Source organism: Procambarus clarkii, chromosome 51 (genome assembly GCF_040958095.1).
Source record: "Procambarus clarkii isolate CNS0578487 chromosome 51, FALCON_Pclarkii_2.0, whole genome shotgun sequence".
Classification (NCBI taxonomy): Eukaryota; Metazoa; Arthropoda; class Malacostraca; order Decapoda; family Cambaridae; genus Procambarus; species Procambarus clarkii.
The window spans coordinates 10555141-10580140 of NC_091200.1; the positions used below are offsets into that span (position 1 = coordinate 10555141).

Genomic DNA, 25000 nt, shown 5'->3' on the forward strand with positions numbered 1-25000 from the left:
GGTGTACAAGATTCTGAATGATTCCTTACACAGGTTCCTGAACGCCGTTCTGATGTTAGCCAGCCTCGCATATGCCGCAGACGTTATTCTCTTTATGTGGGCTTCAGGAGACAGGTTTGGTGTGATATCAACTCCTAGATCTTTCTCTCTGTCTGTTTCATTAAGTACTTCATTCTCCTATTCTGTATCTCTACAGAAATCCTATTCTGTATGTGTGTGTGTATGTGTGTGTGTGTGTGTGTGTGTGTGTGTGTGTGTGTGTGTGTGTGTGTGTGTGTGTGTGTGTGTGTGTGTGTGCGCGCGCGCGCGCGCGCGCGCGTTAGAAAGAAATATATATAGTAGACATAACAAAATAGATTGGTTAGAAAGGCGGGGTTCAAGAGCTAAATAGTTAGATTTTGCAGACACAAATAGTAAATAAAAATAGTAAATACACAGACCACCTCCAATCACACCCCCTCCCAACCACCCACAGACCACGCCCCCTCCCTCCCAACCACCCACAGACCACGCCCCCTCCCTCCCAACCACCCACAGACCACGCCCCCTCCCTCCCAACCACCCACAGACCACGCCCCCTCCCTCCCAACCACCCACAGACCACGCCCCCTCCCTCCCAACCACCCACAGACCACGCCCCCTCCCTCCCAACCACCCACAGACCACGCCCCCTCCCTCCCAACCACCCCACAGACCACGCCCCCTCCCTCCCAACAACCCACAGACCACGCCCCCTCCCAACCACCGGACGGGCTGGATCAACCAGGCTGTGATTCATACGTCAGGCTGCGAGCAGTCGCGCCCAACAGCCTGTTTGACCAGTCGTAGTCGAGGACCGGGCCGCGGGGACGCTAAGCCCCGAAAACATGGCAAGGTGCCCGCAAGGTAACCACCTCCAGCATGTTACGAGAATGAATGGAGGAGGAACACGGCATTATTATTATTATTACTATAATTATTATTATAAGAGGGAAGAGTAAGACAGAGTAGATGGCACTACACAGTAGCAGACCCATCACCGGAGGTACACAAAGACCAGATGACACTAGCGGCGTACTCTAGGCGGTACAACATTACCAAAGGCTTTATATACTAGTGCAAGGCTTACTTCAGAACGTCGTGTAGTGCAAATATTACACAAGCGAGAACAAATAGGTGAGTATGCACAAACATACAAACATAGGGCGCCATTTCTTTCGAGTTTTTTTCACCCTGATGCTCCTGTTACCTAGCAGTAAATAGGTACCTGGAAGTTAGCTGCTACGGGCTGCTTCCTGGGGAGGTGTGGAGGCGAGTGTGAAAAAAAATTAGTTAGTAGTTAGTAACAGTTGATTGACAGTTGAGAGGCGGGCCGCAAGAGCAGAGCTCAACCCCCGCAAGCACAAATAAGTGAACACAGGGATTTGATCACAATGACACTAAGTGGTTCGGCAACTAGTACACCAGACAAATGAATGTTGAGATGCGGGAAGTGAAGGTGAACCGTAGCCAGCACAGTGCGGCAAGTGTAAGCGCACGAAGGACAGGTCTAGCAGTAAGGGCTGGAGGCACCTGACCGACCATGCCACTACAAGCCAATAATTGACATGTGGTAATTGCCAATTAGGGGAGAGAGAGCGATGCATCTCCCGGAACGAGGTGAGCATCCCCCTGCAGCATCCAAGTTGTGATTGTACTCTCCTAAAACTTTAATTAAGACATAACGATAAACTAAAACGGGCAAAGGAGTTCCTGGGCGATGGGTGATTTTAAGAACACTTCCTGCCCGAGAGTGGCGGGAGCTGCCTGCCTGCCTGCCCCCCCCCCCCCTCAGGGAGCTGCCTGCCTGCCTGCCCCCCCCCCCTCCCAGGGAGCTGCCTGCCTGCTGCCCCTCCCAGGGAGCACCTCAGGCTACTCAACCCTCGGCATGATACCCAGATGACAGTGCCATCGACGCTGTTATGGGAGGAGGTGCAGCTTGTATGGCGGTGTTGTCTCACAGTGTGCATCTGCTCACCTGTAAGTTTTTGTTGGTGTGATGTAGTAAAGAAAGTCAGGAAGTAGGTAGGTCAAGCAGGCCGGCGGGGCAGGTCAAGCAGGCCGGCGGGGCAGGTCAAGCAGGCCGGCGGGGCAGGTCAAGCAGGCCGGCGGGGCAGGTCAAGCAGGCCGGCGGGGCAGGTCAAGCAGGCCGGCGGGGCAGGTCAAGCAGGCCGGCGGGGCAGGTCAAGCAGGCCGGCGGGGCAGGCCAAACCACCGCCCACGTTCATTTGAAAGCGAGAAAAACTTGCCAGTGACATGACGAATCAGCGAACGAGCTTTATAACCTGCCTGCCTCCCTCCCTGCCTGCCTCCCTCCCTCCCTCCCTCCCTCCCTCCCTCCCACCAGCCTTCCCTTCTCCCTCCCTGCCTCCCTCCCACCAGCCTTCCCTTCTCCCTCCCTCCCTCCCTCCCTCCCTCCCTCCCTCCCTCCCTCCCTCCCACCAGCCTTCCCTCCTCCTCCCCGGACACTACACCCATCTCCCCCGGACACTACACCCATCTCCCCCGGACACTACACCCATCTCCCCCGGACACTACACCCATCTCCCCCGGACACTACACCCATCTCCCCCGGACACTACACCCATCTCCCCCGGACACTACACCCATCTCCCCCGGACACTACACCCATCTCCCCCGGACACTACACCCATCTCCCCCGGACACTACACCCATCTCCCCCGGACACTACACCCATCTCCCCCGGACACTACACCCATCTCCCCCGGACACTACACCCATCTCCCCCGGACACTACACCCATCTCCCCCGGACACTACACCCATCTCCCCCGGACACTACACCCATCTCCCCCGGACACTACACCCATCTCCCCCGGACACTACACCATCTCCCCCGGACACTACACCATCTCCCCCGGACACATACCTCACCAGTCTGACTCATGGCCTTTACACAGGCCCCTGCCCCCCCCTCCCCAGGGTCAGGGCCACTGGCGGCTTCCTCTCTCAGGCCATATACGGAGGCCAGAAACAAGCCTTTTACCCTAATTACCTTACAAGAGAAGAGTCCCCTGGACCATCCTCACCTTCCCCTGCCACATGCCCTGGTACAGGCCCCTGGCACAGATGCCTGCCTGTCCCTTAAGTCCATCACTGTTTCAGGGTTACCCGACAGTCACTCAAGTTCAGACCTTAGAAACACCATCATTTGTGGATGAGGACGGAGCTCGTCCTCATACTCCGTGTACTCACCTAGTTGTGCTTGCGGGGGTTGAGCTCTGCTCTTTCGGCCCACCTCTCAACTGTCAATCAACTGTTACTACTATTTTTTTCACACACACACACACACACATCCAGGAAGCAGCCCGTAACATCTAACTCCCATGCAGGTACCTATTTACTGCTAGGTAACAGGAGCATCAGGGTGAAAGAAACTCTGCCATTATGATTCTCGCCGGCGCCAGGAACCGAATCCAGGCCACAGGATTACGAGTCACGCGTTCTGTCCACTCAGCTACCAAACCCCTACCATCCAACGCGCGTGCGTGCGTGTGCGTGTGTGTACGCGCGCGCTCGGGTGCACGCATGTGTGATAAGAGAATGCATGCGATACAATCACGATGAAGAACTTCCAAAACACAAATTATAATCATATGAGGGTGTTAAGCAGCGTGTGAAGGAGGCCACGAGGTGAGGACACCAACACAGGGACACTCACAAGTGGCCCGCTGGTCACTACCATACATCACAGTGCCCCAAGTCTCATATCGTATCATGTTCCCTCTCCTACAATACCCTGTGTGTCTCCGGTCAGGCCCACGCCCTACAGTATTACCCTCCCACTCACACGACAGCACCATCCCTGTACCAGGCCTGGCACTCCTTCCCCAGTACTCTCCGTGGACCAGGCCTGGCACTCCTTCCCCAGTACTCTCCGTGGACCAGGCCTGGCACTCTTACCCCCCCCCACCAGTACCCTCCGTGGACCAGGCCTGGCACTCCTCCCCAGTACTCGCCGTGGACCAGGCCTGGCACTCCTCCCCCAGTACTCTCCGTGGACCAGGCCTGGCACTCCTCCCCCAGTACTCTCCGTGGACCAGGCCTGGCACTCCTCCCCCAGTACTCTCCGTGGACCAGGCCTGGCACCCCAGTACTCGCCGTGGACCAGGCCTGGCACCCCAGTACTCGCCGTGGACCAGGCCTGGCACCCCAGTACTCGCCGTGGACCAGGCCTGGCACTCCTCCCCCAGTACTCTCCGTGGACGAGGCCGACCTCATGAACAAAGAACACGACACACTGACCATCCGTGGCCAGCCAAGGCCGACTAGCCGCGGCGTGAACACGGCGAATTCTTGCCACTTCCCTGACACGTCTTCCCTTACCCATGGTCGCCATGTCTCCCACGGTCAATATGTGAACTTCTTTCTCCTGGTAAAATATATTGTGTAATTTCTGTCGCAGAGACGGTTGACGCTCGGTAAATCTGGGTGATGCGGGACACGCTTCAGCGACCCAAGACTTCCAGGCCAGGAACCGCCTACAGGCTTAGCAAATTCCCAAATTTCTAGCCGAGCAGACGTTGGGTATGTGATCAATTGTCGCTTGTAGACACGTCTTCAGGTGCCAGCGTCGGGGTGTGGAGGAGTAAGGTGTGGATGAGCAAGGTGGTGTGTCAAGGATGAGCACTTTGGAGCAGCAGTAGTGTCTTAAGGCAACAACTGGAAGGAAGTGTTAAAAGGCGCATTGTGCCCCAGCACAGGTGCCCATGCCAGAGGGCTCAAAGGTGTAACTGGTCCGCTGGTACTGATGTGGTGACCCGTGTGCAAGTGTGGTAGACGGTGGTGGAGTGTGGCAGGTGGAACTGTGGGGGAAGGTGCCGGCACTCACCCACCACCGCCAGGGTGCCGGCACTCACCCACCACCGCCAGGGTGCCGGCACTCACCCACCACCGCCAGGGTGCCGGCACTCACCCACCACCGCCAGGGTGCCGGCACTCACCCACCACCGCCAGGGTGCCGGCACTCACCCACCACCGCCAGGGTGCCGGCACTCACCCACCACCGCCAGGGTGCCGGCACTCACCCACCACCGCCAGGGTGCCGGCACTCACCCACCACCGCCAGGGTGCCGGCACTCACCCACCACCGCCAGGGTGCCGGCACTCACCCACCACCGCCAGGGTGCCGGCACTCACCCACCACCGCCAGGGTGCCGGCACTCACCCACCACCGCCAGGGTGCCGGCACTCACCCACCACCGCCAGGGTGCCGGCACTCACCCACCACTACGGTAAAAGAGCCCACGTTCTATAAGGGACCCAACGACTGCCCAACAACCACTAATCTCATTATTATTGAAGGTGATTGATTTCACGTCGTATCATTATCAATTCCGATCACTATCAGCCTTGACAGCTGAGAGCTGGCGTCACTACCTGCACCCCGCCACGGGCACAACACCAAGAACACGGTGATGCAAAACAGACCACCTTTCTAAATGACAAATATTCTTCATATTGTTGTTGTTATTAATGAAAAAATCAAGTGGATCTCATAGGTGACTTGAACCCGCGACCAACGAATTGGCACCCACAACCTCTACCACTGTACCACCCTGACCTAGTACCACTCTGATACCGATATGAATCTCGTTATTTGTGATTTCTTTGTGTAATTATTATTATTGCTTTTGGTTTGGTTTGATTGTTCCCAACATCAATGAAGCCTTCAAATTATTTTAACTTGCAAACGAAGTTAGGAAGTTATTGTTGCCACAGATAGGCCTACCTGGTGGGTGTCACAGAGGACCATATATACCTCCTGACCCAAGACTAAATACACAAAAATACGGACATACAACCCATCAACTACCATAATAGGAGTGGCAACTGATGAAACTCTCCCCTTCACAACATATGTAAACAATGCAGCCAAAATGCGTCAGGAAACTAGCTGCTTAACAGGGGGCAGCACATCACCCAGCTGCTTAACAGGGGGCAGCACATCACCCAGCTGCTTAACAGGGGGCAGCACATCACCCAGCTGCTTAACAGGGGGCAGCACATCACCCAGCTGCTTAACAGGGGGCAGCACATCACCCAGCTGCTTAACAGGGGGCAGCACATCACCCAGCTGCTTAACAGGGGGCAGCACATCACCCAGCTGCTTAACAGGGGGCAGCACATCACCCAGCTGCTTAACAGGGGGCAGCACATCACCCAGCTGCTTAACAGGGGGCAGCACATCACCCAGCTGCTTAACAGGGGGCAGCACATCACCCAGCTGCTTAACAGGGGGCAGCACATCACCCAGCTGCTTAACAGGGGGCAGCACATCACCCAGCTGCTTAACAGGGGGCAGCACATCACCCAGCTGCTTAACAGGGGGCAGCACATCACCCAGCTGCTTAACAGGGGGCAGCACATCACCCAGCTGCTTAACAGGGGGCAGCACATCACCCAGCTGCTTAACAGGGGGCAGCACATCACCCAGCTGCTTAACAGGGGGCAGCACATCACCCAGCTGCTTAACAGGGGGCAGCACATCACCCAGCTGCTTAACAGGGGGCAGCACATCACCCAGCTGCTTAACAGGGGGCAGCACATCACCCAGCTGCTTAACAGGGGGCAGCACATCACCCAGCTGCTAAATAAGTAATAATTAAAAAAAACTGCATCAAGCTGGGGCCCAAGTGCTAAGAAGTACATAACACATTACAACCTCGAAACTAGGGTTATAATGGAGTGCTCACCACTAACTTGGGATTCCTGTCCATAGTCTTAAGTTACTAGATAATATGCACTCACCTAGTGAGAAAAAGAGTTAATTAACTTGACTCAAGGCGACAGACCATTAATAAAAATGAACTTAGGAGAACTGATATTTCCATTACCACCGACAGTGAAGAAAAACATAAGAAATATTGAGAAAATTGTGTTAGAATTATTAATCTTGCCTTTTCGGTCATATTCAACAACATATGTTTAAAAGAAAGACTGCTACGAAAATATAATATATATATATATATATATATATATATATATATATATATATATATATATATATATATATATATATATATATATATATATATATATATATATATATATATATATATATATATATATATATATAACGTAAGCTCATATGTAACCCATATTGGGAGCGCCAGTCTGAGACCAATTAGTGAACACTGAGCCAAATACACAATTGAGCGGAGACGTGAAGACGTGCCAGGGTAAAGCAACAAGGAAACTTACTTCAGATCACAAGGTAATTACCGCACATTTGAATTACCAGTCACACCACTTTATAATCGTCAACATTACTGTTCTTCTCAGGTGCCCAAATGGGTCTCAGCTGACGCACTGATCCAGCTGTGTTCCTCTCAGCTGCTCACGAACCTGTTGGTGCTGGCATGTTGCTGCCTATATGGCCAGACCGTGCATATCAGCAACACCATGTGGGAAAGTGACGACATACACCACGCTCCGCGGTGACGTTCTGGACGACGACGAATACAGACACATTTACTGTCAAACCTGCTTCGCCGACACTTGTAGCGCCGCCGCACGACGTCTGACTACACGCCAGGAACGTTTAAAACACCCACACGACCTTTCACTGCACGCTGCTATTATTATAACCAAGCATCATATAGCATCCACTTCTCCACCCCCGAACTATACACCTTGGGAGATGGGAGAGTGGGTTCACGAAGGCACGCCGAGGTGGGGGGTAGTCAGGGCAGGAGGGGTTGAAGGCACTCAGCCCGGCCTCCAAAAACGGGGAGCTAAATATAACAGCCCCATAAGTGCAATTATGTACTATGTATGAGAGTCAGGAATTGTACTTATTTACACTTAGTATTAAAACGTACTGTCAATTCGGAGGATGGGTTGCAGGGCGACAGAGAGGGCCGAGGGTGCGCCAAGGAAGGTGGGAGGGGGCGGGTGGGGCCAAGTGGAAGCCAAGGGACACCCAAGACGCCACTCCGTAGCCTCATCCGATTAACACTGCTGGTCTTGCGGGTTAAATTTTTAAATGGTCGAAATATAGGCAAACGCTAGTTTTGCTGCCAAAAGCTGGATTCCCAGATTAATTTTGGAAGACTGAGTCACAGAGAAACAATGTTGAAATTGTCAAATCTGAATACCAGAAAAATATTTGGAAGGCAAAAGGGTACTAGAATCAAAATTAGAAAATAGGAATAAGGAATTGAATGTTATTCTTCAGTTAGAGTAAGAAGTTCAGTTGTGGTCAGCAAACTATTGTACGGACGTCGCTTCCCTTGAAAAGTGTGCAGAGGCACGGGAGGTGCCGGGCGATTACCAGCCAAGGAGTGACCCCACTAGTCAAGGTGACAACCTTAGACACCATCGCGGGGCCATGTTGTCAAGTGACCCACGGGGCCGGGTGACCCACGGAGCCGGGTGACCCACGGGGGCCGGGTGACCCACGGGGGCCGGGTGAGCCCTTCATCAAGCGGACTATGGGAGAGCAGATGAACAAGCCACGTTCCTTGGTTCATCAGAGGTGTAACAACACCAGCTAATTATTAAAGTGATTTTGTAAAAAGAAACAGTTGTTAAAGAAGTGTGTGTGACATTTGGTAAAACACAGATACATGTGACCGCTCGTGTACAGCCAGTAATAAAGACCAGACGAAGAAAGGTCTAGGCTGGTTTATAGTTTCTTTCTCAAATGTAACCGTTATGTCAGATCATGTCTTCTGGGGAGGTCCGGGAACATGAAGGATTAGGAGGGAGAAAGGAGCACTTTTCAGCTTAGCATCTGCAGGCCTAAGATTGTTTCAGATATATTTGGTAATTTGTGCTTTAGTTTTGAAATGCTGCAATCGGCTTTCTCTAGGCGAAGATGGGCCCTATTTTCTTAGTTGAAAGAAGTCCTGAGAGGAGACAATTAGTCTTGGCTGAGCCTTAGAGCTACTATGGTCTGTAGAAGGTCAGGTAATTATCAAAAGGTACTAAGCCAATATAACTATACATCACTTGCAAAGGATATTGGGAATAAGGATTTAGGATAGGACGAAGGAAAGGAATAGTGTTCAACCACTTGGACGGTCGGGGACTGAGCGCCGACATGTAAGAAACGCTCTACTATGTTGTCCCCAAGTGTGGGCATGAGGTGTGTCAAGTGTGGCAGTAAATGTTTAAGATTAGGCAGATAACCTTGTAAACAAGTGTGTGTCTATCCTTCGTCCCTTCTTCAAGTTCATTGCGTCTTAATTGCCTTATTCTGACAGAATTTAGTAATAGATTATCTTGTAAAGTATTAATGTGTTTCTAAATTAAAACCCCAACTTGTGATAGAAAAATATTCTCCTTGAGGGGCCTCGTAGCCTGGTGGATAGCGCGCAGTACTCTTAATTCTGCGGCGCGGGTTCGATTCCCGCACGAGGCAGAAACAAATGGGCCAAGTTTCTTTCACCCTATGCCCCTGTTACCTAGCAGTAAATAGGTACCTGGGTGTTAGTCAGCTGTCACGGGCTGCTTCCTGGGGGTAGAGGCCTGGTCGAGGTCCGGGCCGCGGGGACACTAAAGCCCCGAAATCATCTCAAGATAACCTCAAGATTGCTATTTATTTCTATCTCCGATTAAATGAATTTGTCTTATTATATACTTCCCTTGTTCCACTGTTTTAATATAACGTAGTAAAGTCACAAGTCTTCCTCTTGATTTATAATACCAAGTCAATAAACCGGTTGTATTTATCTAACGAGAATCATGAAGAAAAAAGTGTGATTCAGATATGAATGTACAACAACCGGTTCTAATTAACAACCGGCTCCGCTAAGTAACTAAGTGAATTTAAACTGATTACTGTGTATAGGGATAATTGAATAAGATGGACTTGGCATCCAGGGTTGGCAGATAACCAGTCTTACCAGGATCCTGACCATGTGAGTCAGGATCCTTGCTTCTAAATAACATCGGGTGTAGTGAACGAGTTATTGTTCAATGCTGCTGTATATAAGAGTGTTATTGTAGAAATTAAGATAATCTCAATTTTCAGTTACTCAGACAGCGAGTTTATTGTATTTGACTGATAGTTCAAGTATCAATTCATAATCTGGTATTACCTAGGCGCCGAGGCTTCTCTATTCCCATGACGACCTGAAGCTCCCCATATGTAACCCATATTGGGAGCGCCAGTCTGAGACCAATTAGTGAACTAATTGGTCTCTACAAACTACAAGGACGGGACTACTACTACTATCTCCTCTACTACACTTTGCTCCTCACCTCTCTCTAGCCTATTTATTACCTGCATCTACTTCCTCATCACAATCGACTGGAGAATGGTCCAGGACGGACCGAAACGTCGTCGTCCCTTCACCTTCTAGTGTGTGGTCTGGTCAACATCTACAAGGAGGGGTACCTGGCTCAGCCCAGGTCCCCCCCCCCTCCTCTACTCCCCAGTCTCTCCTTTCTCACTGTCTCCCTCTTATTCCATCTTCCCAGTACTGCCATCACTACCTGGCATCCTAGCTAAAACATAATATTGTAGATAAACCTTAATGGGGATCAAATTGTTATTATTTAGTGAGGGTGGAAATTAGTGGAATTTGCCATTTAATGCAAAGGGAGGACATATGGGGGGGGGGGGAAGGACCCCGATCACCTATATACTGCCCATAACCCAGACCATTCACTCTGCAAAGTTTCCTCAGGCTAGCCCGAGGCGTCTGGTCGCCTACTGTGGACAAACTAATATATATTATCTCTCTTATAGGTATAGATATAACTTACAAACTGTAGAGTTTCTAACAAAAACGTTCGAAAGCAAGAAACAAAGAGTGAACTTGACCCCACAAAAATATTTCAGGTATTTTTTTTTCTTGCAGGTATTTTGCTCTCTAATGTGCTCCACGGGCAGCTGACACAGCTCACCCAGAGTAAGGACGCCTGGGAACATGGGAGCGTGACTCCGGCGAGAAAGACGACTGAGTCCAGAGTCGCGTCCTCGTGCGTCAGGCCAGGAATCACGGACTCTAGGGATGGCGTCACCTCCGGCGTGAGGGGGAGGTCCTCAGGAGGCTTTTTGGGGAGGTTAATGGGTGAGCCTGGAGGTGAGCAGGATCATCACCTGAGCTAGCTGCGGCGTGTTGAGGTACAGGAGCAATATCAAGGTCAGTGGTACTGCTGCCGGACCGCTCTTTCTTCTCCTAATTGCTAAGGAGCTTCAAATAGTGTTCAATAGAGTGAACTGATGCCCACAATGTCGTACTGTCCTGCCCAGACGCGCTTCTTACACTTGATTACACCGAGGAAGACGTCGTAACGCCATGATTGGCCGTGTGGGTTGATGAGCGGAGCCTCAGTCTCGTCCTACCCTCTTCCCTCGGGCACGTTGGGATGTTCCCACCCGACACATCAACGCCCTCTCTTGCTACCTGCTGCTCCCGCCACCTTCTATTTCTCCTGCCTACACTCCTACTTCACCTCCTTCCTGCTGGGCCACTCTGCTGGTTCTATCCCACCTGCTAATGAACCACTAATGACGATGCCACGATACCTTCTGCTTCAGTGATGCTGCTACTGTTCCTTGATCACCGAGTGATATAAAACCCGCTGTTCTTACTCCGCCATCCACGCTACTCTCACCCCCACTGTCCCTCTGTCATGTGCTGCTGCTGTTGGTCATTGTGGCGAGGTGAGAGTGGAGGGGGAGCCAGCAACGGGAAGGGAAGCATCACACACGTCTACTGGACACCACGCTTTGAGACACTGGTGTTTACAGATGTCCTACTGTGGGATGGGTGTAGACAGTGAGTGTGGGTGTGCTAGGCTAGCGGGGAGGGGGGAGGGGGGCAGTAAACAGCAGAGCAGTAGGGTATGGCGAGTGCTGCAGTGTTCGCAGCAGGCATTAGGGTGGTCAACCGAGTAAAGTAGGGCGAGGTCGGGTGGCTGGGGTAGAGTGAGATGCAGGGTTTGAGGGTCTTTAGGTTATCTTGAGATGATTTCGGGGCTTAGCGTCCCCGCGGCCCGGTTCTCGACCACTTTGTTACACAGGATCTTCCTGTTCGAAAACCATACTCTGTCCGTTATTATGTCATTACTCTCTAGGTGTTCAACCCATTTTCCTTTAACTTATTTTTTGTCGTGTTTTGACTACCACGCTTGTTACTGATATGGGGACCAAGATATTGACTAGACCTAGAATCAGTTCACTTAGACATAATCACTGGAGCACTAACTCGGGACAGAAGAGCCTCCAATAGCAACAGGTGGACCCACTATGCGATAAACACCATCAATACATTCAATATATCAAATACAGTCACTGAGAGGGATGTCGACGAAATACACGCAGACTTTGTTATGCAAGCCCCTTGGGAATCACTGCCAGCAGACTAAGATTATGGCTCTAGAAGGAAAAAAGAAACAGACATCCTCATCTGCTACGCAATATTGCACAGATGCATATAGAAGCCAACTTGGCATCTGACAGCTTCACTTACTTCACAGAGGGATCAGTAGAACAGCAGGGACAAGAAACCGGAGCTGCAGTTAAGACAGGAAACTCTGTAAATAGTTGGAGGCTCTTAAACGGGAGTTCAACTCTGCAAACAGAGATGCTAGCCATTCGAAGGGATTTGGAACATGCTCTTGCTGAACACCGATAACATGTTATCATGCATACAGATTCGAGAACTGCTAATAAAACATTACAACAAGAACACATACGTGACAACATCCATCTGATCACAAATGTAATATCATTAATGCAAACACTCAAACGTCTAGACAGACCGTCGGGTACTTATCAACTGGATGCCAAGTCATGTGGGAATAACAGGAAATGACATTGCAGACAAAGCTGCAAAACTTGCAACTAAGAGAAGAAATATAGACATTTACATACCACAGAGACTATCACAGATTAAGAAAGTAATTAAAAATAGAGCAATGCAGTAGAGTACAGTGACCACAACACAGCAGTTGCAACATCAGGATCTGCGGGTTGATACAAGAATTCAACCAACTACAAACTACTTATTTTGATGAAAGGGAGCAGTAGAACAACAGAAGTACACTTACAGCGCATCAGGCTTGGATACCCATGTGCATGGAAAATATCTTCCGGAACCTGTAAGCCTGAGAAGAAATGTCAAGAAGATGAGAAGAAGTGTGCAGTTACAAACCCATTAAGATTTCAACTTAGATTCAACAGAGCAGAAGAATTTGTTAAACACGTGGGCAAAATCTTAATGAAACGACCATACGAGTCATAAACGCTCATACTCCGCATCAGTAAAACAGAAACAAGCAACACTTAGTGGGCCAGCCAGAGGCTTAGGGCCCGCACAGGAATTTCCCCTGAAAAACAAAAACATTGATACAGGTTTATAACTTAGAGGTTCCTCTAGACTACCATTTTCATAGATTCGTATTATGTTTGCCTCTTTCCATATATCTGCTAAGATTCCTGTGCACAAGGATGTCTGGAATATTAATTGGAGTGGAATGTTCAGCTCAGTTGCACATTCTCGCAGCACCCAAAGTGAAATTCTCTAAGCAGCAGAAGGGATATATTCACCCCCAAGCAGAGAGGGTGTATGCACCCCCCTACCCCCCCCCCTAAACAGTAGCTGAGCGTTTACACAGTTTGTAGTTGTCCTGAGCTATGTATAGGGCTATAACTAACCCGGGAGCATGCGTGTGGTTAGTCGGGATGTAAGACCACCACCATAACAACCCCAGTGCCTCGGGAGTGACGTCACGTTAGTGCCAGCCCCCCCCCCCCATTCTTACCTCAGTGGGCTGTTGATGCCCCCCCCCCCACCCTTCTCTCACTTGGTTTATATTGGTTTTTCCAAGTCATGGAAAGTGTGTGATTTAAAAAGGGAAGGGAAGAGGTACAAGTGTATGAGGAAGGGGGTGGGGGGGAGTGAGGGTTAAATGATAGACGAGTACGACAGTTTAAGTGGGTCGTGCAATGGCAGCGATGATTGGAGTTGCCAGACGTGGAATAAGAACACCACCTCAGTATTTATTCATTTGTTTGATTTTGATTTACAACTGTTGTACAAAATAACGATTTCCTGATAAGATAAAACTAAAATGAAACGGCACTGTAAAGCGAAGGAACGCCAACATAGCTGGCAGTATATAGGAACAGAAGCAGTTGTTGGTAGCCCAGTTACAGCCCCGCTCCTGTGGCATGGGTATGGGTGTATAATATAGAAAGAAACGAAATTGAATTCCCGCGCCAGGTAAGTGCACTTCGGGCTCAACATAGCCCGTGCTATGGAACATGTTCCCAGTAGCTTAGTCTAAAACAACAACAAACTTGTTGGTAACGAGACGGATGCCGACACCCAGACCCGGGGCACCCGGCCTCTCCCACACCTAGCCACTACACCAGTGGTATACCTCGCTCCCACACCACCAATATACCACATAACCACAACTACCAGTATCACTACTATACTACTTCCACACCACAAGATGAAGAGCAGGCTGGTATAATTGGGAAGACACTGAATTGGTTAAGGGAGTTCCAGAAGGAGAGTAAACAAAGGCTCACATCATCACAGTAAGAGAAGTGTCTACCTGGAGGAATGTTACAAGTGGGACACCCAAAGTTTGGCACTTGGTCTGAGGACCCGTCTGAGGACGGGGTGGAACTGTTACATGCCAATGTCTGCAGACGACGCAAAGCTAATGAGGAATGAAAAAACCGAAGACTACAGAGAATTACAAGAACCTGACAAACTACAGGACTGGGCAGACAAATGGTTAGGATTGAATTCTAGCAACAAATGTAAGATAATGCATATAGGAGAGACAAGGACACTAGAATCTATTTAATCCATACAGGAAAGCAGCAGCTTGAGAGGCACACAGAGTAACATCGACAGCATATGGCAAGCATAAGATAAAATATTAGAACTGCGTTTAAAATTTTATATAAAAAATGTTTCAATGCAATCTTCACAACCTTTATTAGATAGTGATATGCGCAGCTGCGCCTGAAATCCGCACCTTGAGAAGCATAAAACAAAAACTTACAAAGTGATTAAGTTAGCAACAAGATTAGCGCCACAACTAGAGAGTTTAAGCCACGAGCACAGGTTAGAGGGACTAAACCTCGCAACCGTAGAGGAGAGAGCAACAAAAGAGAGAAGAGATATAATCACAAGATACTAAGGGACATACAGGTGGACAAGGTCAGCCTCTTTAAAATGAGAAAAAGTAGGACATAGATGGAAAAATGGAAACGTAATTTGGTCGAAGCAATGCAGGGAAATATTGGTATCCAGTACGAGTGATCAACAGCAGGAATGAACTGAAAGTAGTAGTGGAAGCCACCTCCAGCCACAACTTTAAAGCCCAACTCGGCAAAGGTTTCGAACATCAGAATAGTTAAATAATAACGCAATATGTACAACAAGGCGGGTGTTAAACACATGGGGCATAAAGAGGCGGGGCATAAAGAGGTGAGGCGGGGCATAAAGAAGCGAGGCATAAAGAGCTAGATCTCACTGTCTCGATCACTGACTGGTAAGTACTTATAGGTAAGCACACCCACCATTACCACAATTGTTACTGTTACAAATCCATATATTTGATTCTAACGTTTATCATGATAAATATGTATGTCCATTATTTCCTTCCTCAGTTATTTAAATAAAACATTGTATCCAGTTATGTTCCTGTATATATATGTTTGATTTAAATGTAGCATGCTGTAGTGTGCCTGTATTTAATATTTTGTTAATGCTATTGCATGTTCATTCCTGTGGAGGGAGACCGTGGCGTCTCATGGGGGGCTGACCATACTTGGGATGTTCCAGTAATGCTACAGTGTATCCAGTTAGCGTCACTGATTCACCCCTGTAATTATTCCTCTTTATTGATTGTACTTAATTTCTTATTTACACCTTAACAGTGTTATAGGCATATAAGTTTAGTTATAATTATGTTCTTAAGTATTACTCTCTGATAGAGTATCTAGAGGTTTCGGGTGGGTTTTAGTTGGTAACTTGTAGACGCCATGTTGTGCATGCTCCAGCAACGCCAGTCATGTGGGTGGAGCTGGCTGGCGGGAACATGTTGTGAGATAAGTCTGTTTATTGTTTAATAACAGCTGATATCCTGGTTAGACCATTATGTGCATACCCATCTATACATTTAAGTTTTTAAAATAGTGATCAGTGCTTATATAATGAGATTGTGTTACTGTATTCGGGTGCATTAATATTTCTGGCTGCCGGTATTTCCATTAATATGTTTGTATGTTCTTTGTAACTCTTACTTTAAGTATATTGCTTTGTTGAGTCGGCAGTTGAGTTATTTACCCTAGACACTTTTAGTACACAAGGCCGTATTATTATATATTTTTTAACAACTGCAACAAAGGAACCATACCCAGAGGTCAAGGGTCGTAACAGTTACCACCACTATACAACGCTACCACTATACCACCACAACAACAGTGCCGCTGCCACTTGCTGCGATCACCACACTCGCTACCACAGCCCCTGCCACCACACTCGCTACCACAGCCCCTGCCACCACACTCGCTACCACAGCCCCTGCCACCACACTCGCTACCACAGCCCCTGCCACCACACTCGCTACCACAGCCCCTGCCACCACACTCGCTACCACAGCCCCTGCCACCACACTCGCTACCACAGCCCCTGCCACCACACTCGCTACCACAGCCCCTGCCACCACATTCGCTACCACAGCCCCTGCCACCACAGCCCCTGCCACCACACTCGCTACCACAGCCCCTGCCACCACATTCGCTACCACAGCCCCTGCCACCACACTCGCTACCACAGCCCCTGCCACCACACTCGCTACCACAGCCCCTGCCACCACACTCGCTACCACAGCCCCTGCCACCACACTCGCTACCACAGCCCCTGCCACCACACTCACTACCACAGCCCGGCCACCACATCTACTGTCACCTCACTCGCCACAATGACTATACATCACCACTGTACTAGCCCTACACTGATACTAAACTCGACGTCCCACTATTAACAGGTTTCCACCACACTCGTCACCACCATTAACCACACAGCAACCACATTCATCATCACCAAACTTTTACCTACACATCAATGAACCAGCCTACCATACCAACACATACAATCCATTTAATTACTAAAAATAATACAAATGTTTAAATACCAGTTTACCATTCTACCATTTCCAACCACACACACACACACACACGGTGGAAACTGAGCACCCACATGAGCTACAGGGACGTTAGAAGGAACTTTTTAAGTGTCAATAGTTACTGGATGGAATGCATTAGGCAGTCATGTGGTGGAGGCAGACTCCATACACAGTTTCAAGTGTAGATATGATAGAGCCCAGTAGGCTCAGGAACCTGTACACCAGTCGACTGACAGTTGAGAGGCGGGACCAAAGAGCCAAAGCTCAATCCCCGCAAGCACAAATAGATGACTACAAATAGGTGAGTACACACACACACACACACACACACACACACACACACACACACACACACACACACACACACACACACACACACACACACACACACACTCGGCCGCACCGCGGCAGAAGCCGTTAGTGAGTTAAAGAGACCATGAGTATACTACTCACCTCTGTGTATTCACCCACCACCCACCCACTACTCGCTGTAATAATGGTCGGTGAGAGGACGTCGTTTGGCCCTGTAAGTACCTGGAGGCGGCAGGAACACTTGCTGGGGCAGCGTTGGGGTCACCGGGGGCGACCTGTCAAGAGAACTTGCTTGACCCGACAAAAACACTGTTACTGCTTGTCTCCGCCACCTGCACGCAGACTACTGTAGGTCAACACAGGTCAAAGGTCTGGGTCATCATACTCCTTTACTAACACTCCACTCCCCGCCTTTCCCCTCTCTCCTAAGAAACTCCCATCACCCTCCGTGCACCTCGCGAGCAAAGGTAGCTGCAGCCCGGCCTCCAAACAAAAACCCGAAAGTGATTCCATGCACCTACCAAACCCCCTGTTTATGAATGGAAAACGGTTTACACACGACTGAACTGTTGACGTGAGAACACTTCCAGAACAAGTGCTTCACTGACCAATTTTGTTCGAATCACAACGCTGTAAATGCTTCACCCACGTACTACAAATACAAATAATCGCCAACAGAACCTAAACACCTAACCTATGCCTATATATACACAATATGCTAATATAATATTAATTTATTTTCGAGAACATTCCTGTTTTGAATGAACAGCATGTAAAAATTTATGAATGCGTCTGTGGGGTCGACCGCTGGATGTAATGGACTCGAGTCGAGGACGGGTTGGGTAGCTGTTATACCCCCCCCCCCCCCGTGCCCCTCGTTCTTGCCGTGTCGGGTAATGGGTTGTGTGGTCTGATGACCATTCTCACCAAGACCTGCGAGCATTTATCACATCTATAGACACGGTCATCCTGCTGGCTCTCCAGCAGGCTGTGTGCTCCTTAACACAGTGGTCGATCAGTAATATTTCAGACTGGGAACTACATTCACATCGACTTACAAACACAAATATACACTAACAATGACTGACACTTTCACACACACACACACACACACACACACACACACACACACACACACACACACACACACACACACACACACACACATACATACATTCGTCGACATTGTCCTACACACATTCACTGAGGTAGAAACAAATGGGCAGATGCCCCTGTTCACTTAGCAGAATATAGGTATCTGGAATTTAGACACCTGCTACAAGGTGCTTCCTGTGGACACAAACACACAATAAATGCTGGTTCCTGAACTAAAGGGACTGTGCTACGAACAAAGACTGAGGACACCGGGCCTCGCTACACTGCAGGATAGGAGTAGAGCAGACACGATAACCAAGCACAAGATGCTAAAGGGAACTGACACAGGAAATATATCAACAGTTCCCCAAATTAAGGAACAGTAGAACGAGAGAACATAATTTGAAATCCAGACGAGTCACAGATGTTGGAAATCTTTCAGAAAAAGAGCAATCAATAGGAGTAATCACATGAAGTTATCGAAGCCAATTCGGTATACAGTTTTAAAGGTAAATATGATAAGAAAAACGAGTGAAAAGATCACTGCATTGAACTAATAATGGTCGAAAGGCAGGGCTTAAGAGCAGAGGCTCGCCCCCTGCAAGGACAAGTGAGTACTCATACCGAATTAGTGGCAGAGAATGGAGTCACAACAATGATCACGAATTGAAGGAATTCACTGTTACTCAACCAGTAAACCTATTGCGCGCGCGTGTACACATGAATATACGTGCGTGCACGCACGCACGCACGCACGCACGCACGCGCGCGCGCACACACACACACACACACACACACACACACACACACACACACACACACACACACACACACACACAAAGGTTTGCCACCAGACTAGTACCCGAGCCGAGAGGTATGAGCTACGAGGAGAGACTACGGGAATTAAACCTCACTTCACTGGAAGACAGAAGAGTTAGGGGGGACATGATCACCACATTCAAGATTCTGAAGGGGATTGATAGGGTAGATAAAGACAGTCTATTTAACACAAGGGGAACACGCACAAGGGGACACAGGTGGAAACTGAGTGCCCAAATGAGCCACAGAGATATTAGAAAGAACTTTTTTAGTGTCAGAGTGGTTGACAAATGGAATGCATTAGGGGGTGATGTGGTGGAGGCTGACTCCATACACAGTTTCAAGTGTAGATATGACAGAGCCCGATAGGCTCAGGAATCTGTACACCTGTTGATTGACGGTTGAGAGGCGGGACCAAAGAGCCAGAGCTCAACCCCCGCAAACACAACTAGGTGAGTACACACACACACACACACACACAGACACAGACAGACAGACACAGACAGACAGACAGACACAGACAGACAGACAGACACAGACAGACAGACAGACACAGACAGACAGACAGACACAGACAGACAGACAGACAGACACAGACAGACAGACAGACACAGACAGACACAGACAGACAGACACAGACAGACACAGACAGAGACACAGACAGAGACACAGACAGAGACACAGACACAGACAGACAGACACAGAGACAGACACACACACACACACACACACACACACACACACACACACACACACACACACACACACACACACACACACACACACCGTAGCGGAGTGACAGGACGCTATGTACCCTCCCGGCCTCCACAGGTGGTGACTGGAGGAGAGAGAGGCCAGGTAGGGCTCACCACTACAGGTGTTGGGTGACGCCGCACACACCGACACCCAAGTCCAGAGCGTGAAGGGGATCGCCTCTCGCTGCTGAAGACTGACCATGTTACCGCTGTTTGACCAGGAGGAGGAGCTGCAAGGCTTAGGGTTAGGTTAAGAATACCAAGAGTATCCCGTTAATAGAGTCTCATTGTGTGCTTGTGATTGTGCGTGCGTGTGTGCGCGCGTGTGTGTGTGTGTGTGTGTGTGTGTGTGTGTGTGTGTGTGTGTGTGTGTGTGTGTGTGTGTGTGTGTGTGTGTGTGTGTGTGTGTGTGTGTGTGTGTAAGAGAGAGCACGAGCAGTGCTCGAGTGCAGTAAAGCCCGCGGTGGTAGAGAGAGAACACCCACACTGACCATAGAGTTGTGTGATGATATTACCCAATTGCCACAATGTAGTGATATTACTTGGTGGTAATATATAATAAACCATGACTAGCCACACTCTCCCACAACACCTCAAATCCCTCACATATCCTCCCACCTTTGTGCGCATACCCCTCAAGGACCTGCACCTGCCCCACAAGGCCCTGCACCTGCCCCACAAGGACCTGCACCTGCCCCACAAGGCCATGCACCTGCCCCACAAGGCCATGCACCTGCCCCACAAGGCCATGCACCTGCCCCACAAGGCCCTGCACCTGCCCCACAAGGCCCTGCACCTGCCCCACAAGGCCATGCACCTGCCCCACAAGGCCATGCACCTGCCCCACAAGGCCATGCACCTGCCCCACAAGGACCTGCACCTGCCCCACAAGGCCCGGCACCTGCCCCACAAGGCCCGGCACCTGCCCCACAAGGCCCGGCACCTGCCCCACAAGGCCCGGCACCTGCCCCACAAGGCCCTGCACCTGCCCCACAAGGCCATGCACCTGCCCCACAAGGCCATGCACCTGCCCCACAAGGCCCTGCACCTGCCCCACAAGGCCCTGCACCTGCCCCACAAGGCCCTGCACCTGCCCCACAAGGCCATGCACCTGCCCCACAAGGCCCTGCACCTGCCCCACAAGGCCATGCACCTGCCCCACAAGGCCATGCACCTGCCCCACAAGGCCCTGCACCTGCCCCACAAGGCCCTGCACCTGCCCCACAAGGCCCTGCACCTGCCCCACAAGGCCCTGCACCTGCCCCACAAGGCCCTGCACCTGCCCCACAAGGCCCTGCACCTGCCCCACAAGGCCCTGCACCTGCCCCACAAGGCCCTGCACCTGCCCCACAAGGCCATGCACCTGCCCCACAAGGCCATGCACCTGCCCCACAAGGCCATGCACCTGCCCCACAAGGCCATGCACCTGCCCCACAAGGCCATGCACCTGCCCCACAAGGCCATGCACCTGCCCCACAAGGCCCTGCACCTGCCCCACAAGGCCCTGCACCTGCCCCACAAGGCCCTGCACCTGCCCCACAAGGCCCTGCACCTGCCCCACAAGGCCCTGCACCTGCCCCACAAGGCCCTGCACCTGCCCCACAAGGCCCTGCACCTGCCCCACAAGGCCCTGCACCTGCCCCACAAGGCCATGCACCTGCCCCACAAGGCCATGCACCTGCCCCACAAGGCCATGCACCTGCCCCACAAGGCCATGCACCTGCCCCACAAGGCCATGCACCTGCCCCATAAGGCCATGCACCTGCCCCACAAGGCCATGCACCTGCCCCACAAGGCCATGCACCTGCCCCACAAGGCCATGCACCTGCCCCACAAGGCCATGCACCTGCCCCACAAGGCCATGCACCTGCCCCACAAGGCCATGCACCTGCCCCACAAGGCCATGCACCTGCCCCACAAGGCCATGCACCTGCCCCACAAGGCCATGCACCTGCCCCACAAGGCCATGCACCTGCCCCACAAGGCCATGCACCTGCCCCACAAGGCCATGCACCTGCCCCACAAGGCCATGCACCTGCCCCACAAGGCCATGCACCTGCCCCACAAGGCCATGCACCTGCCCCACAAGGCCATGCACCTGCCCCACAAGGCCATGCACCTGCCCCACAAGGCCATGCACCTGCCCCACAAGGCCATGCACCTGCCCCACAAGGCCATGCACCTGCCCCACAAGGCCATGCACCTGCCCCACAAGGCCATGCACCTGCCCCACAAGGCCATGCACCTGCCCCACAAGGCCATGCACCTGCCCCACAAGGCCATGCACCTGCCCCACAAGGCCATGCACCTGCCCCACAAGGCCATGCACCTGCCCCACAAGGCCATGCACCTATCCCACAAGGCCATGCACCTATCCCACAAGGCCATGCACTATCTCACATAGCCGTACATAGCTGGAGAGGGCCTAGGGAGTTCTTCTAGTCCCGCCTGAGGCCAGCCTCGACTTGTGATAACTTGGTCCAACAGGCTGTTGGACCAAGAACTTATCTAATTGTTTCTCGAAGAAGTCCACCTTTGTTTCGGCAATATTTCTAATGCTTGCTGGAAGGATAATGAACAGCTTTTGACCCCTGATGTTCAGGCAGTGCTCCCTGATTGTGCCTATGGCACCTCTACACCTCACTGGTTCTATTCTGCATTTACTTATGTGTCCTTACATACAGCGTCCCAAAAGGCCGTACACCACTGTCCCACACCCTCCCAACTGCCCTGACACAGCCAAAACACTCACCACACACCCGGACCATCGCCACTTCACTCAACGCTCGTAACGTACCTGGGAAAATAAGACAAGAAAACATTAGTGCTGCTGGTGCTCGTGCAGGAAGCTAACACCAACAGGACCAAGGACTCATCAAGCGTTTGCGCCACGCATTAAGAAACCTGTACATTTTTCCTCAATCATGGCGGTTGTGTTTACAATAAATATATTAAACAGTTTATGACCTCCGAGGCATTTTTATAATAACAACATTGTGTTGTGAAGTTTTCAAGCTCGTCAACTGTTTACAAAATGTTGACAAAGCCGCCATGATTAAAAAGGAAGTTCAAGTTTTGTAAGTGGTTGAGTAAATGCTTCGTGAATCTTAGCCCCTGGCTCTAAACACATCACATCAATAATAACATACACAATGGTTTTGCTTTAGTGAGCTTTATTAACTAATCTGACTCATATTGGCTTTTCTTTAAGAAACTTTATGAAATTTAATATTATACAGAATTATAATTATATATATATATATATATATATATATATATATATATATATATATATATATATATATATATATATATATATATATATATATATATATATATATGATCGATGTTCCCTTCGGGAATCTTAATTTTAAGATGAATAGGGAAACCAGGGATATACTGAACATCTCGTATCAGAATCTTTACTTTAAAAAACATAACGTTTCGAATACTTCTCGTATTCATCATCAGATCTAAAAGAAAAAACAGAAATCACAATCAAATAGCTGGTAAACAAAGAACTCATACTGAATATAATTGCCTATCAAAGAAAGGTAAATGCTTAAAAAACAAAACACTTAAGCGCACTTAAAGTGATCAATACAAATATAACTTATTAACTGTCACATATATTAAAACTAATTTAAAATCCATTAAACTACAAGATGAAATTTATAACTACTAAAACAAACCATTCCATTAAACTTACGTGAAGTTTAGAACCTAACCTAACTTTTTCGGCTACCTAACCTAACCTATAGAGATAGGTTAGGTTAGGTAGGGTTGGTTAGGTTCGGTCATATACCTACGTTAATTTTAACTCTAATAAAAAAAATTGAACTCATACATAATGAAATGGGTAGCTTTATCATTTCATAAGAAAAAAATTAGAGAAAATATATTAATTCACGAAAACTTGGCTTATTAGGCAAATCGGGCCTTGCATAGTAGGCCGAGAAGTGCGTTCTGGCTACTAGGTACGACATATTATATTATATATATATATATATATATATATATATATATATATATATATATATATATATATATATATATATATATATATATATATATATATATATTAGTATATTTTGGTAGCAGTCTTTCCTGTAGACATTTATTAAATATGACCGAAAAAGTAAGATTAATAATTCTAACACGAATTTTCTCAATCTTTCGTACATTACGCTTCACTGTTGGAGGTAAATCAAAAATCAATTCTCCAAAATTCATTTTTTATTTCTAGTCTGACGCGACACGAGCGCGTTTCGTAAAACTTATTACATTTTCAAAGACTTTAGTTCACAAATACACAACTGAATAGAACTTACGCATCTCCGATTTTATATCTACATTTGAGTGAGGTGGAAGGGGTGATGTGGCATTAACACAAGACAGAACAAAATGTGGTATTAATAGGGTATTAATTTCATCAACACAAGACAGAACACGAAACAATGGATATTGAATAGAAGTGTTTGTAGAAAGCCTATTGGTCCATATTTCTTGATGCTTCTATATTGGAGCGGAGTCTTGAGTAGGGTAGGTAGAATATAGTTGTGCAATAATTGGCTGTTGATTGCTGGCTTCTTGGTGTGTAGTGCCTCGCAAACGTCAAGCCGCCTGCTATCGCTGTATCTATCGATGATTTCTGTGTTGTTTACTAGGATTTCTCTGGCGATGGTTTGGTTGTGGGAAGAGATTATATGTTCCTTAATGGAGCCCTGTTGCTTATGCATCGTTAAACGCCTAGAAAGAGATGTTGTTGTCTTGCCTATATACTGGGTTTTTTGGAGCTTACAGTCCCCAAGAGGGCATTTGAAGGCATAGACGACGTTAGTCTCTTTTAAAGCGTTCTGTTTTGTGTCT

At 49.1% G+C, this 25000-nt stretch overlaps 1 protein-coding gene across 1 annotated transcript; it reads right to left on the reverse strand.

Moving 5' to 3' along the window:
- Positions 1-5922: 5922 nt before the first annotated feature.
- On the reverse strand, positions 5923-20333 carry LOC138351977 (glutamine-rich protein 2-like). The gene is made up of 2 exons (XM_069304152.1): positions 20277-20333; positions 5923-6624 (listed from the first exon to the last, which is right to left on the reverse strand). The coding sequence occupies exons 1-2, from the start codon at positions 20331-20333 to the stop codon at positions 5923-5925; spliced, it is 759 nt and encodes a 252-aa protein (XP_069160253.1).
- Positions 20334-25000: the final 4667 nt, after the last annotated feature.

Coding starts and splice junctions, on each gene's coding strand:
- LOC138351977 (XM_069304152.1), bottom strand. CDS start 20,333: ATGGTCAGTCTTCAGCAGCGAGAGGCGATCCCCTTCACGCTCTGGACT. Junction 6,625..20,276: donor CGCTCTGGACTTGGGTGTCG/GTGTGTGCGGCG, acceptor CTTATTTAGCAG/CTGGGTGATGTGCTGCCCCC.